This window comes from Sceloporus undulatus, unplaced genomic scaffold (assembly GCF_019175285.1).
Source record: "Sceloporus undulatus isolate JIND9_A2432 ecotype Alabama unplaced genomic scaffold, SceUnd_v1.1 scaffold_16, whole genome shotgun sequence".
Lineage (NCBI taxonomy): Eukaryota > Metazoa > Chordata > Lepidosauria > Squamata > Phrynosomatidae > Sceloporus > Sceloporus undulatus.
In genome coordinates, this window is record NW_024802938.1 from 679460 (window position 1) to 695117 (window position 15658).

General features: G+C 38.9%; 1 protein-coding gene across 1 annotated transcript in view; it reads right to left on the reverse strand.

Annotated features, from left to right (window-relative positions):
• LOC121917363 (origin recognition complex subunit 3-like) overlaps positions 1-15658 on the reverse strand; it is a 61386-nt gene that overhangs the window by 36235 nt on the left and 9493 nt on the right. The window contains exons 2-8 of the mRNA XM_042443268.1: positions 14884-14935; positions 11472-11569; positions 9582-9726; positions 4126-4230; positions 3586-3740; positions 2855-2991; positions 866-1025 (exon numbers count right to left, since the gene is read on the reverse strand). Of these exons, the coding sequence (XP_042299202.1) occupies positions 866-1025; positions 2855-2991; positions 3586-3740; positions 4126-4230; positions 9582-9726; positions 11472-11569; positions 14884-14935 (852 nt within the window). The remainder of the gene's footprint in view (positions 1-865; positions 1026-2854; positions 2992-3585; positions 3741-4125; positions 4231-9581; positions 9727-11471; positions 11570-14883; positions 14936-15658) is intronic.

A 15658-nucleotide genomic window follows, 5' to 3' on the forward strand; every position in this document is an offset into this window, starting at 1 on the left:
TGCTGGAGGAGCTACAAATGCCTACAGAAGTGTTCTCTTATAAATCTCTAGGTCTTCCAGTGCAACATCTGGTAAAATGTGGCCACAGAGTTTCACTGGAAGACCTGAAGATTCCTAGATAAAATACATTAATCAAATCCATGAATAATCAAACCCACAAAAGTCAAAGCTGCAAATGTAGAGGGCCAACTGTATTCCCTTGACAGTAGAACCATAAATAGGTATAGCAAAAGCAAATTGTTATATAGCTATTAAGACAGAAACATATATAATTTAATTTTGTAATTTACTTAAATATCTAGTTTGCCTCATTCTGGTGTTTCACAATAGACAACTACTGTAATTAAGTCAAAAGCAAGAATTTCAAATCCCACTCTGGAACTGAATAAATGAGTTAAGCAAGCACTGAACTGTCTTGCCAAATTAAGCACTCTGTTAAACTGCTTTTAAAAAATCAGACAAAGCATTTATCAAAACCCCATACCTCTTTCCATTTGTCACATGATTTGAATTACAGCACATGACTACATACTAGTACTATTACAGTATTCATCTTTACTGCTTTTAGCATTCTATGTTAAAACGCATTTTATCCCACAGGGAGGTAATTGTAATTCATTAAATATCAGAAGCATTACCATTTCCTATATAATAATTCTCCAGCAAACTCATATACAGATTTTCACTGAAATGACTGTATATACTGCGTATTCAGCAGCGTGCCTCCACTGCCCCAAAATGCTTCCAGCATATTAAGAAAGACTGCTTCTTCAATAACAAATAATTGTAGCAAGTTTGACTTCTACTATACTTCATCATTTCATAAAATACATATTTTGCTTTCTAATTAAATAAAGACAATTACCTTGTCAATTACTTTAGTCAAATGCTCTTTGCAAGACAGAGACTGGAAGAGCTCTATGCATAGCAAAGAGGAAACTGAATGAGGAAGTAATTTATGGATGATCATTGGAGAAGTGGCAATTCCAAAAATGAGTACCAATGGAAATTCACATATGCAATGACTTAGACATATGAGAGAAAAACACAGGAGGAAAAAAAATTAAGTTATATATAACGATCAGATGACAATACACTTTCACCATACCTCTATGCTTAAATAATTTATCAGCACTTATTATCAATACTAATAATTTATCAATACTGATATATTGTGTCCTGCCAAGTGCTCAGTCTCTGCAGCCTCAGAGAGAGCTCAGATACAGGAGCTCTACCAAGTCCCTGGTTGGCCAGACTAATATTGCTAAAGAGCAGCGTTCAGCTGAACAGATACAACTTGTACAGACCTGCTGTAGTTGACTAGCATATCTGAATTGCAAGAAGTTTTTTTTTACATCTTGAGGTTTTTTTCCCCACAAACAAGAGTGTAAGTTATAACTAAAAATGATTTATAGGGCAGAAATAGCAAGTAAAGCTGTGTGTAGACAAAGTTAAATATTACCTGCATTAGTGAACGTTGTATGCTTTGACTAGTATAATAAATCATGCAAAGGCAGGCAATATCTTTACTTATGTGTATAATGTATTCTGATTCAGCTAGTGTGTGGAGGAGTAAAAATTTTTGGAGTGCATTGAAATTTGGAGTGCTATTGGAAATTTATGAGCAACCCAAGGACTTCAGCTAGTATAGCAATTGAGTTTTGTGCCAGTATCTATTTTTGTATTTGTGCAGAATAATGGTGTATGCACAATCCAGGTAAAAGTCCAATGTGCAGAATTATTACATATTTTATTCTTTAGGGAAGCTTCTGTCCACATACAAAATAATGCACACAAATACTTCAACAAAGGGACTGAGCAGACAGGCCAGGAAAACAGAGGCTCAGCTCATGATTTCCTGGCCCAGGTGCCAACCTGAATCAGTCCCTGGGCTGGTGCGGGATTGGCTTACATGCCTGCCTGTACCAATGCCATGTACAAAGTACCACCATGTGCCCCTTACCTCTATCCATCATTGCCACTAATGAGTAGACTCCCATCACTGTGTGTGACGCAAGTCTGCTAACTAATGGCAACCATGAATGGAGGTAAGAGGCACACAGGGAAGTTTGATCAACCACGGTTTGCTGCAGTTTCCAAGAAATTCTGCAGCAAATGGAAGGTCAATTTGACCTGCATTAAAGGACTCTTACCCTGGGATCAGGCTTGATCCTGGCCCAAGGGTATTGGCCTGCATCGTCCCAACAGGACAATGTGAGGCTGGGGAGAACGCAAGCCTTTTGACCTGTGTGAACAGCCCCCAAAACACCTAAACTAGATGATCATCTGCCTCTTAACTGAGAAATCCTGTATAAACAAAGCAAAAACAATGTTAAAGTGTTGTGCAACTTCTCTTGTCTATGAGTATGTTTATTGCTTTTATCTAATTTCTACTTCTGATTGCTATTTTTTTATTTCTACTTATCAGTAAACTAATCTAACTCAAGCCATTTTCTTATTCAGAAATCCAGGAGAATTTTCCTGGTTTTTTTTTTTTTTAATTCTTTGAATGCCTCTGAGCTGCATTTCTATTTATATTTACCCAAAGTTTAGTTAAATATATTTACAAGCAAGTATGTATTCCACTGCAGCTTCAATGACTTATGCCTAAAATATGCCTAAACATAAGTGGTAAATCTGCTTCTGTAGGAATTGTATACATTTCTGTAACCTCAGCCCATAATTTAGTTTCTTGAGCAAAATAGAGCAATTCCAACCTGTATTTTTAATTTATAAAAACAGCAAAAAAAAAAAAAAAAAAAAAAGCTGATATAAATCAAGATTATCTATTCATTTCCTATAGAAAATACAGTGGAACAGAGCATTGCTGTTTTGGAAACTCCTCTCATATTACCTGCTGATAATTATGAAATCCTGCAGTACTTTGGATGTGAAACTTTCTATATCCTTGAAAATAACCACAACTGGAGGAGATTCCCAATGGCTAGATGAAAATATTCTTTTTTTGCATGGTGTTTCAGTATCTGCTTTCTTCAATTCATAGCACATGCATTGAAAGATAATTCAGGAAAAGAGCGAAGTTAATGTTTTGTTCCAAAACAATGAACTTTGCTAAAGATAAATAAGAATCAATGCCTGCATCGGACAGGAATTGCATTGCATTATGGAAGAAAGATGGGATATAAACATGAAAAATAACATACAGGGCATACAGAACAAAAACTCTTTCTGGAACAGAGACTACATCTTCCATTAAGCTCAATAATTGTTTTTAAAACTAGTAAAACTATCTACAGCAGCAGAAAATGGCTGGGCTCATGAAGGAAGAAAGATGATTTCTTCTCTTTCTGTAAAGAAATATACGAGAAGCCTAAAGAGGGGGGCAAAGGGCAGGGCAAGAAAACGTTTCTCTACCAAAGGTACAGTTTCATACCCTTGCTGAAAAATAGCATGTTCATGTATGTACTCAGATATACCCGAGCATAGTTCTTTAAAGAGATGTCTGGATACCAACACAGGATGCTTATTTGCATCCTGACAACCCACTTGGGGCAAAACACAGAAAAAAACCATATTGGGTCTTGGAAATAGGTATGATAAACAGATTGGGGAAATGAAGCTGACCTTGGTTATATTCCTATACCAATCAGTAAGAGATGACACAGAATAACGTATCCTGTTTGGAGAAATCTTGGAAGAGCCTTCGTCTTCAGATGAATCCATATCTATAGGGCAGCCCATCAGCTGAATCATCAGCTTCTGCAATAGGTTTTTAATGCCTTGAAAATGCAAATCATATATTTAGAAAGATAAAACACTTTTGCATGTTACTCTGAAAGAACAATACCCCAAACTGTATTTTGAAAGATTTTACCTGATTTTATGCCTTGTTTAATTTTACTCATGGAACCCCTCAAGCGAACTAAATAAACAAGCTTGCACAAAGATAAGCCAGATAGTTCAGTCAAAACTGTTCAAATTAAGCAAATTTGCTTAAAATTGGTTTATACTTCATTATTTAAAATACTATCTTACAATGTGAAAGCTCCCATATCGAATCGATGGAACCTCCAGTTAAAGACAAATAGGACTGTGCCTAACTATGCTGATTTTGAGGAACATTTCTTATGTTATTGATGCAATTTACCTATAAACAATCTTTACCTGGACATTCCTTTGATCTCAGTGTCACTACAAAAGGAGTAACATCATCTTGAAGAACTTCAGCAAGTCTTTTACATGTCAGATCATGGTCTGTAACATTCACACCTAAGAGAAGAATCAGGAAAAATAAAGAACATAAGCTTCATGCTGAATCTGATCAAGGGCTGCCAACCTCGTTGCCTTTTAAAAAACCTAAATAACGCAGCATTGAAATCTTTCACCAGGGACTGGTTACTGTGGCAAACTGTGACTATGTATTCCTAATACATATAGCTGAGGGACTGTGCATTACTCACACTGTACAGCCTGTGTCTAAGGGATAGTCTACACATAAGTGTGTTATGCACATTTGCAATGACAGTTGTCTTCATAGTTTTTTGTGGGTTTTTCGGGCTATGTGGCCATGTTCTAGAAGAGTTTATTCCTGACGTTTCGCCAGCATCTGTGGCTGGCATCTTCAGAGAATGCTGACCTGGAAGAGGGTGTGTGTGTGTGTGTGTATGTATGTGCATTCATACACACACACTGTGTGATCCAGGGTAAGGAGGAGTGATTCCCATGTTAATCTGTGTATTGTTCTGTTGTTGATGGCCAGGTCTCAGAGTGGGAGGATATGCAAAAGAGGATTAGTGCCTTTGAATTGGTAATCATTGTCTGCTGCAAAAGTACCTGACCCTGGGTGGTTTCTCATTTGCATTTGCTGAGTCCTGATTTTGCGATTTTGCAGGGCTGGTAGCCAAACTTTGGCCCGGTACAAATTGCTCCCAAAGGGCAGCCTGGCAATAGCCTATTTCCCTGCAAAAGGACGCCACAGCAGCCAAACTGCCTGATGTCCTTCTGCCCCAAAAAGAACCTGGAAAAACCGGGTTCTTTTTAGGACAGCGTGTGCACGTCACGAATGCGCCATTGGTGCACTCGTGACATAAGCAATGCACAGCGACATCTATACACTGTTTATCATAGAATCACAGAATCACAGAGTTAGAAGAGACCGCAAGGGTCATCCAGTTCAACCCCCTGCCATGCAGGAAATCGCTTACATCATCATGGCGGCATCTGTGTGGACGGGACACAGACATGGTGCAGCCACTGTGATATGCTAGGGCTCAGGAGCGTGCGGTTACTGCATGTTCCTGAACTCTAGTATCGGCGGTAGCACACCACTTTGGGCCAGTCTGTCCAGGGCCTTCATTTACTTTAAGAGTTTCTTCTTTCCTATTGAAATTGTCCATTGTGGATTTCAATGGCTTCCCTGTGCATTATGACCTGATAGTTGTTGGCATGGTCCAGAATTTCAGTGTTGTCAAACAGCATTTTGTGCCCAGGATGGTTTATAATGTATTCTGCTACTGCTGATTTTTCTGGCTGACCCAATCTGCGGTGTCTCTCATGTTCCTTGATTCGTGTTTGGACACTGCATTCGGTAGTCCCTATGTAGATTTGTCTGCAGCTGCATGGTATGTGGTAAACTTCTGCGGCTGTGAGAGGGTCTCTCCTGTCCTTTGCTAAGCATAGCATTTACTGGATTTTCTTGTTCAGTTTGTGAACTATTTGAGGTTGTGTTTGCTTACCACTTTCCCTATTCTGTCTGTGACTCCTTTGATGTATGGTCAAACTACCTTCCCTTTGGAAGTCTGCTTGTCTTCACTCCTCTGGGTTTTTCTGGGTCTGGCAGCCCTTCTGATGTCTGAGCTGGAATAATCATTCGCCTGTAGAGCCCAGTCTAGGTGCTTCAATTTATCTTCACCTCACTTCTTGGAAGATGATTTAAAAGAACTGATTTATATGTTTCACAACATTAATTACACCAAGCCAGCAAATGCTTTATAACTGGCAATAGAGACAAAAGACAGAAACATGGTACTGGTCTTCAAAAGGGAGAAAGGAATACCAAAACAGACCTGTCCGAATATTATCTATTCTTGTGCTGTTATTATGAGGGGAAATGTAGATGCACAGATGCATAGAACACCAGCAGCAGCCAACACCGATTTATAAGTAACACAGAGAGCTTTTTAACAAGATTCTTTAACAAGAATTTTAACAATTTTATATGGCATTCCTATTTATCATTTTTATATCCTCCTCTTAAGGAGAATGCAGATGCCACCAGAAAGAATGAGATAATTCTGGGAGGCAGGTACATGAAGGGGATGGCTTAGAGGCTATGATTTCATGTGCTATGGAAAGTAGAGCTGTCAGAGGCTTTGGCACCTGTGTTGTCTCATTATCAGGTTTGTATGTGAATTGACTCATCAACAAAGGGATGAAAGGCATGCTGTACAACCTATAAATAAATGCAAAAAGTGTGAAAAATTGCTAACATGGCAGGTGTTTGAGATTGTTCACTGTCTCCCACTCTTGAGTGGAACAGTGGGTTTCCATTTTAGAGGTAATTCTGGTAGGCTGTCACCACAAGTTTTCTATCAGTAGCCCTGATTGGATGCATCCAAGGGCCAGTTTTGCCCCTTCCATCAGCTTTAGTTTCTCAGAGCACCTTCCTGGAAAATATGGGAGATATCACTAGTGCACTGAGCAGACAGATTGCAAATCAGGATGAAAATGAGGATTTATGAAAAGAAAGCTTTTATTCTAAACAAGCCAGTTAAACAATATTTGAATGCATCACACACATGAACCTCCCCCAGATGCATTTCAAGAAGTTACAAAATCTGTTTTAAGATGACAATGAGCCAAGTTCAAAGAAGTAAAACAAAATCCTAATGCAGCTCTCAACACATGATCCTCTAGTTTTCTCATTCTAAAGTTGGCAATCTGTGTCTCTCGGTCCTCCTCAAACGCGCTTGCCCATCTTGAAGGACTGTTCTTAAAAAAACACTTTGGCTCTATAAAGTCTAAAGGTTTTCAAACCCTTCTAATTTGAATAGGAGTCCCACTGGGAAAGTAGTCTCTCTCAAGATCCTCTGGAGATCCTATGTCATGCTGCTCTCTAATTCTTTGCACTAACCCCTTCGTTATGTATAAGTAAGCCAACACTCATACAGCTATGTTGTACTTGAAATTTGAAAGAAGATAAAATTATCAGATAAAAATCCAAAAGGGTAAACATTCATTGTTTGTGATCCAAAGGGCACGGAACTAATTCTGCATGTCTGAGGGGCTTTGTGTTCAGCCTCTGTGGTATATCACACTATATTTAAAACTGGTATAAAAGAGGACTGGTATTTAAATAACCACAGTAAATATCTACAGATTCAGGTACTACTGACTTAACAAATGTAAATAAAATACAATGGCCTAATCCAATTGCAGAACTTTCATCTGGTCCTCTCCCTTCCAGGGAAGCCTTCAGTGCTTCCTAGAAACAGGCTCCAGAGGGCTCTCCTGACCTCCAGAGCAGGGACTCTATGGATGAAAAATCTCCAGGATTCCCTGTTCTCAACTACTCTGCTCAGACCCTGTCAGTTCAGGTCTGTGGCTTTTCTGATTGAACCTAACCATGTGGTGTGTGGTCTTCCCCTGCATTTCCCAACATCATTGTCTTTTCTTAGGGAGTTCACCAGGCAGGTCCAGCTCCATCAGGACTAGCCTGGAAGAAGGAAGAGCCCTCTCTCCAATCCATCTGCCTTGGTCCAGGCCTCAGAGGGAGAGAAGAACCACTGGACCTCATCCCCTTTCCCTCCACCATTCCCTTCTCCTTTTGTTTCATGTCTTTTAGATTGTAAGCCTGAGGGCAGGGAACTGTCTGATTAAAAATAATAATTGTAAGCCGCCCTGAAAGCCATTAGGGCTGAAGGGCGGGGTATAAATACCTAAATAAATAAATAAATAAATAAATATTCTAATGACTCATGCCTTCTCATGATATGGCCAAAGCACAACAGTCTCAATTGTATCAACCTGGCTTCTAGGGAGAGTGCAGGCTTGATCTGTTCTATAACCCATTTGATTGTCTTCTTGGCTGTTCACAGTATCCTCAGCTCTCTTCAGCACATCTCAAATTAGTTGGTTTTCTTTCTGTCTACTTTCTTCACTGTCCAGCTTTCACACTCACACATGGTGATGGGGAATACAATGGCTTGAACTATCCTTACTTAAGTGTTCCAAGTTATATCTTTACACTTGAGGATTTTGTCCAGTTCTTTCATAGCTGCCCTTCCCAGTCCTAATCTTCTTCTGACTTCTTGACTGCAATCTCTGTTCTGATCAATATTTGATCCAGGTTATGGGAATTCTGTGACTATTTCAATTTTCTTGTTTTTCTCATTAAAATTTTCCCATTTAGTTTACTGTAATGTGCTCTGTGTGGAGCTATCTTTGAAAAGTGCTCAGTAACTTCAACTGCCCCAAACAATTGCAGCCAGATTGTTAATGGGCTGCCTGCAAGAAGCACACAACTCTCTTTTTGCCACAGCTCCCCTGGCTGCCAGTCTGTTTCTGGGCAAAATCCAAAGTGCTGGTCATGACCCATAAAGCCCTTTAAGACTTAGGTCTAGGCTATTTGAAGAACTCTATCTCTACTTGTGCGTCCCATTACCGATCTAAGACCTTCAGGAGAGGCCATTTTATCTTTCCCACCATCTTCTCATGCTCATTTGGTGGAAAAACAGGAGACAGTGCCTTTCTCAGTGGCTGTTCACAGACTTTGGAACTCCCGCCCTAGGGAAGCCAGGGTGATTTTGTATTTTGCTCTCCTATTAGCAAGTTAAAACTATTTTATGCTGTCAGCCTTTTAAAAACTGTCTGGGATGGGCTTTTAATGTTGTGTGATGCTGGTTTTAAGGTTTGTATATAGTTTTTTTTAATGAATTTTAATGTTTAACTTTGTAAATTATCTAATTGTTTCTGAATAACTTTTACTGACATTTTGTATAGTTTTTAATATGTATTGCTTCTGAATATGTTAAAAGTCTCATTATTCAAAGAAAAGCAGAATAAAAATGAATACGATAAATAAATGTTAGAACTCAACTTAGTTGAATTATTTAGGCGACACACGGAAGAGAGATTGGCCTGTTACAGACAGCCAAAATAAAGCTGCTTTAAGTCCCTTTGGAGGTATGGTATTTCAATGATGCATGAATCCTAAGAGTCTGGAAACTTCACCAAAGCTGCACTCCAGTCCTTAGGACTGAAGTGTGGCTTTGGTGCGGCCTTTGGACTCTTAGGACGCATGTATCATTGAAATACCATACCTCCAAAGTGACTCGAAGCAGCTTTATTTTGGCTGTCTGTAACAGGCCATAATCAACAACATGCTTATGTTCCTTTTCCAGTTAAAATTGGCTCCTTCACAATTATAATGTATCTTGCTGGAGTAAATCTGGGTATCTGATTTGGTATTATGATTTGGTATTATGATGATCTTTATTTCATGATCCTTGACTACAATAGCTCTAATAGGTTTTCCAGGGTTTTGTTTTCACTGTTAATATCTGGTGAATCTGATGATTCACTAGACCAGGGATATGATATAATACAAGATAAAGCATTACCTAGGACAACTGCTGCTGTAGGAATTTCTCTAGACTTCATCCGACAAGCCCATTCTGTTTTCTTCTGTTTGAAGTCCAGATGAGATGTTCTCAAAAAATCTAGAAGATTATCAAACAGCTTTTTATTGAGATCTTCTTGTAGTTGCTGTTAAAAAGAAAACAGATACAGCGCTTACAGTTAGACAACAGAAGAAAGACACGCAATAAACTTTCAGTGTATTCCTTAAACAGTCTCAAAAGTTAACTGAGCTGTAATTACATGAAATTATTTAGCTTACCTGGCAATCGCCTGCAGACAAAATAATTTATCTGGTAATCAAATACATAATTTTCTAAGTTTCCAGAAATGTTTTGAAATAGTTGCTTTTAAGTGTCTAATTTGATGTCTAGGAGAATATTAATTTTTTAAAAAAAATCAGATTAGGGAGCATGAAGATAATCAGCTGCAGAAAAATTACAACTTAAATAGTGTGGTATATCCTTAAAATGATACATAAGTACAGTTGACCCTCCACAGCTGCAGGGGTTAGGGCACAGGACCCATGTGAAAGTGGAAAAGCTGTGAACAGGGTGAGGAGCAGTGGAGGTGATGGCAAGGCCTGGCTGCCAGGTGCACACTCTTTAGGCTTGAAAGAAGTGGATGGTTGGTCGGTTCCACAGGGGCAGGAAACATGCACCTGATGGGTGAGTCCCACCACCACCATCCTGAAGCCTGAGGCTGCCATACACACATTCATACAACAACCTCAAGTTTCAGGAAGGGGAAGCATGAAGAACATGTGCCTGGGCGCAAGAGCTACTGCAACCACTCTCATGTGAATGTGCACACAACAGCCTCAAGCAGTGACTGGCTACCAGGTGTTCACTCTTTATGCTCCTTTAGCCCATAGAGATAAGTACATAGCCATGGCTTGGGAGGCCTTAACTCAGTCTACATGCCTATTTTTGGTTGTAATCCCGCTTTGATCTATTGGGAGAAGCGGGAAAATACAAATAAACTCTTCCTCCTCCTCCTCATCATCATCATCTCTACAGGTTAAGGAATGTGAGCAAAGTGTTGCTTCTGTCCTGAAAAGCAAGAGGAAAGTGGCTGGGGCAGGGCAATGGCAAACTCGCACATAATCAAACCTGTGGATGTTAAACCCGTGAATGTAGAGGGCCAACTGTATTTGATTTGATCCTTTTAGACCACATGGAAGCACAAAAATTTCACAGCACAGTTGCTTTCATAACAGGTTTGTGTCTTCAGGTTTGCTTTTTAGAAATAAGATAACAAATTCAGTAGCTGGTAATACATTAATATAGTAGAGCAGTATAATCATAAGATGCACAAGCAAAATTCATTTTGTATCTGTCAGCTACAAACCAGAGGCGGAGAACCTTTGGTTCTTCAGACCTTTTTATTTAACATTCAATTAGTCTCATCTAGCATGGCCTGTAGGAAGACATTATGGTGTCTATAGAAAGATACTCTGTAATCCAAAGCATATGGAAGGTCAATGTTTTCCCACAAAAACCCCAGCAAATGTGGAGGGACGAGTGTATACTCATAAAAAGTACTATTATTATTATTAACCTTTATTTATAAACCTTTATATTTATACTAACAAACAATCACATTTGTGAACCTCCACCTATAATGGTAGCCAGGTTTTGTTTGTTTAAAATTAAGTTCAAGTAACATGTGAGTAAGTTCGTAACACTGTAGTTCAAACCTAGGTATGTTTATTGATTGTAGTGGAATTTAATCATAACATATGGTATAAAGTGAACATGCACAAATCACTTAATAGGTTAAGTTCTGCTACAAAACATTACTAAAATTCTTGATTTAACCACCACATTCCATATAAAGCTTACATCAGTCTCATGGTTAAAATTAAAACTCACCTCTGTTTCACGCTTAATCTCTTTCCATAAGGACTGACAAGTATCAAAACGTAGCCCACTATCCTCAGCATCTTTATTACCTTTACTAAAGTAGTCAGCTAGAAAAATAAGACAGAAATTGGCAGTCACACGCAATATTTATAACACAGAATTTCTCTCAAGGACAGAAATGCAAAAAAAAAAAAAAAAAGTGAAAATAATTGTTCTGTTTAATTCTTCTCACATTTGCTTGAATACATCTGCAGGCAGGAGAAAGCTCAAGAAGATATAAGCACCCACAAATAGCTGCCTCAAAGTATAAGACGTAAAAGCCTCCTTTAAATATTTATATGAATAGACAAATACTATCTCCTTTAAAAAACAAACAAATGGAACCAGCTGAATTTCTCATTTGTGCTTTTATTATGTCCATGTAGTCACTCTTCTTTCTAATTTATTGCTGATTTTAAATTGCCCAGTAATCTACCAGTTGCAGCTTACTTGCCCTAAAACCACCAGATCCCATCTGATCTTGGAAGCTAAGCAGGTCAGCACTGGTTAGTACTTGGATGGGAGGCCACCAATGAATGCCAGGTGCTATAGGCCATATTTCAGAGGAAGGAACTGGCAAAACCACCTTAGAGTGGTCCTTGCCTAAGAAAAGCTTATGAAATTCAAGGGGTCGCCATCAGTCAACATGTAGACATCTACACATAAACACACAATCTACCAGTAGATCCATTCTACCTTTTCTCCATTTCTGCCATGTTTTAAAGGATATCACCACTACTTAAGGTGTGCCATGTTTTATTTTTTTTGAATATCACATTGCTTTCAATGATACAATCATAAAATCATAGACTTGTAGAGCTAAAGATGAATCTAGTCCAACCCCTGTCAGGAGGCCACAGTTACAGCATTCCCCACAGATGGAAGTTCTATTTAAAGACCTCCAATGGAGGAGAGGCCACTACCTTCTGTGGTAGTCATTCCACTGCAGAAAAGTTCCTACCACCAGGATCTTACTACTGTAGTGTTTAATCAGAATCTCCTTTCTTGCCACTTGAAACCATTTTTTGGGCCTTCCTTTGAAGAAGCAGAAAACAAATTTCTTCACCTTTCAGGCAGGAAAATGGGACACAAACCATAGGATTCTAAAAAATTATCTTTTATTTGCTGACAAGACCAATGTATTGTGGCCACTATATGTCTTTTAAGGCCAATTAAACCTTCAGAAAAGATGATCTACAAAACGTTCTAATTGAGGAGCTCCAAAACTACTTGCTAGAAGAATGAAAGCCTTTGGGCATTTAGCAAGAACAAGGCCATTCTTTTTACTATACTGTAGCATGTCTCCTTCTATTTACTGGATTTCCTTGGATGCTCTCCAGTTTTTGCATTTCCCCCCACCTTTCATATGACTGCTCTTTGGATATCTTAAGACAATTTAGATCTCCACTCAGTGCTCTCTTCACTGGACTAAATATACAGAGTTCTATTACCATTCCTCATAGGGTGTGATGTGGTAACTCTTCTCTATCTTGGTTGCCCCTCCTCTGTTGTAGCCCTTGTAACTTTTCTTCAGGATGATGAGGAACCACTGGTAAGTATTCTTTGGGTTTGGTCTATCAACCACCTAGCAATTCAGCTAACAGTAGCATCATCTACTCCACAGTTTACCAGCTTGTTCACAAGACTCCCATGGGGTGCCTTGTCGAATGTCTTTCTGAAATCAAGATACAGTACATCCACAGCATTCTGTAGTCTACCAAATCGGTAATTCTATGTTTTTAAATGAAATAAGATCACACTATGATGGCTTTGTTCTTGAGAAAACTATTCTGGTTGTTTGTAATTGCAGCTTTCTTTTCTAAATGCCTGCAGACTATTTATTTGCTATAGAATCCTTCCTGGTATTGATGCCAAATTGATCAGATTGCAGTTGCCTGGGTCCTCTTTTCCCCCTTGCAGGTTCCTTTAGTACCCCTGAACATAGTTCATCTGGTTCTGGAGACATTAATTTGTTTAAAATAGCTGTGTTCCCATATTATCTTTTTATCTATCTTGGCTACAGCCCCCTAATTGTATAATTTATTCTATTTTCATCAGAATAACAACCATGAGCATAGAAAAAATCTGCACTACAAAAAATAACAACAGTCAATCCTTCTGAGTTAAAAATAAGGCTGCATTCTACAATGGTTTGGATTCTGTGTGTTTTTTTTATTTAGCAAATACTTAAATTTAGAAATCCTTAGAAGGCAGAAACCACCTGGCTGTATTCATATTTTATTGCTTAATTGTGACTACTTTGTTTTAAATGTACCCCATAATCTTACTTTCATTTAGCAATGGAGAACTGAAGCTCAGAGAAAATAATCTGCCCAAGATGAAACCATTAGTCTGTTGCCCCCAACATGGGCCTAAAGCTTTTTGTAATCCCCATTCATGGTGAGGAAGGTCAAAGTGGGCATGGCCAGGATTTGACAAAAAAGAGGGGCAGAAATGCTATATTAGACTTGGGTGAATAGAATTGTAAAGGAGCAAAAAGATATGTACATATACAGAAATATGTTTGTGAATTTTGGGAACAGCTTACACATAGAGAAGCAGGAGAAAGAAGATAATACAAAATTGTCTAGGGAGAAGGTTCATATATACAGTACCCATGCATCATCTTACACAGTGGCCCGGTACATACCTTCCATGTTGTCCGGGCTGGCGGTGGTGTTTTTTTTCCTCCGCAGAGAAACTGCAGCTGCCTAATCGCTTGGCTTCCCTGCAGAGTAAAAAGAACCCGGAAAAGCGGGTTCTTTTAAAGCCGCAGGGGAGGCATAACACATGTGACACTGGCACGCTGTTTACATAACCACCATGCGGCAACGTGTGGACGCCGTGCAGCGCTTACGTAACAATTGCGGCACCTGTGTATACAGGCCGCTGCCATTGTTATGGCGGTGCACTGTACTAGGATTACAGACCGTGTGGTTGCTGCGTGGTCCCTTAACCCTAGTACAGCACCGTCTGTACCGCACCAGTGTTAGCTACAAGTCATTAAAATCTCTATATGGGAAAGACTTTAAAGAAATCCCTTTAGATTTTTTTTTTCAAAAGGAAAATGTACAGGCCTGGTTATAAAAATGACAGAACAACATGAATCCAGGGAGGGGGACTGAGTTATGATTACATATAAAACAATGAAGAAGCTTTAGACCTTTAGATTATGCTTTAGACTACACCAAATCCTTTATAATCAAATGCCACAGTACCCTTACATTCTATATATCTTTGGAAGTACAGTATTATTACCTACCATACAAGAATAATCACCACAGAAGGAGAAATAAAGATGGGCGCACCATATAAACAGGCTGAATTTACAATATGAATGTCTCTAGTCAATGTGGATTCATTACATCTGTTGCACACTAACCTGCTGAAGATATCTTCCTCTTCTTCGTATCTGGCTTGAACACAAAGCAGCCCTAAATAGCAAGGGTAGAGGGGGGAAATACCAAGACATTATCATTCCAAACTGACAGGAAAAGCCAGTGAGCCAATATCATATAAAACCTGTATTTCTGTAATCTTGAACTGGCTTGATATCTGTTACAATGGATTAATCCCAAGACAAACTGTTCTCCAGTGTAAACTTCCCTTGCAACTTGGAACTGGTTCAATGGTCTCTTCAGTGTCCCTTCAACTAGATTACCATTCTTTATTCTAGTGAAGGTGTTTCTAACATTTAAAGTGTTTTGTTTTAATGTTAAACATGCAGAGAACATCTAGCAAGAACTATCAGACAGCATGCTATAGCATGTTGCCTGAACATGATGATGCAGTGTGATCTTGTGGGAACCCGGGCTTATTGTTACTGTACACTCAAACCAAGCCATTGTGTGGCACTTGACAGATGATCTTTTTGGACAAGAAGAGCTTAATGTACCGTTGAATGTAGATTTGTATTCAAGCATGGGTGCAGAGGGCAAGTAGGCTGCTGTTCACAGTGTAACTCACCAACGTGGTCTCACATATAGGAGTTATATATTTTAAAAGATACACAACATCTTCCAAAACATTAAGAAAAAACAAACAAGCCTTTAACTGCTAAAGTAGAAGTAAATAATTCACAAAATAGCAGGCCATTCAGTATACGCACATGATGTCCACAACATGCCAATTAGCTGTCCTGAGGGCTAAGGAGTTCT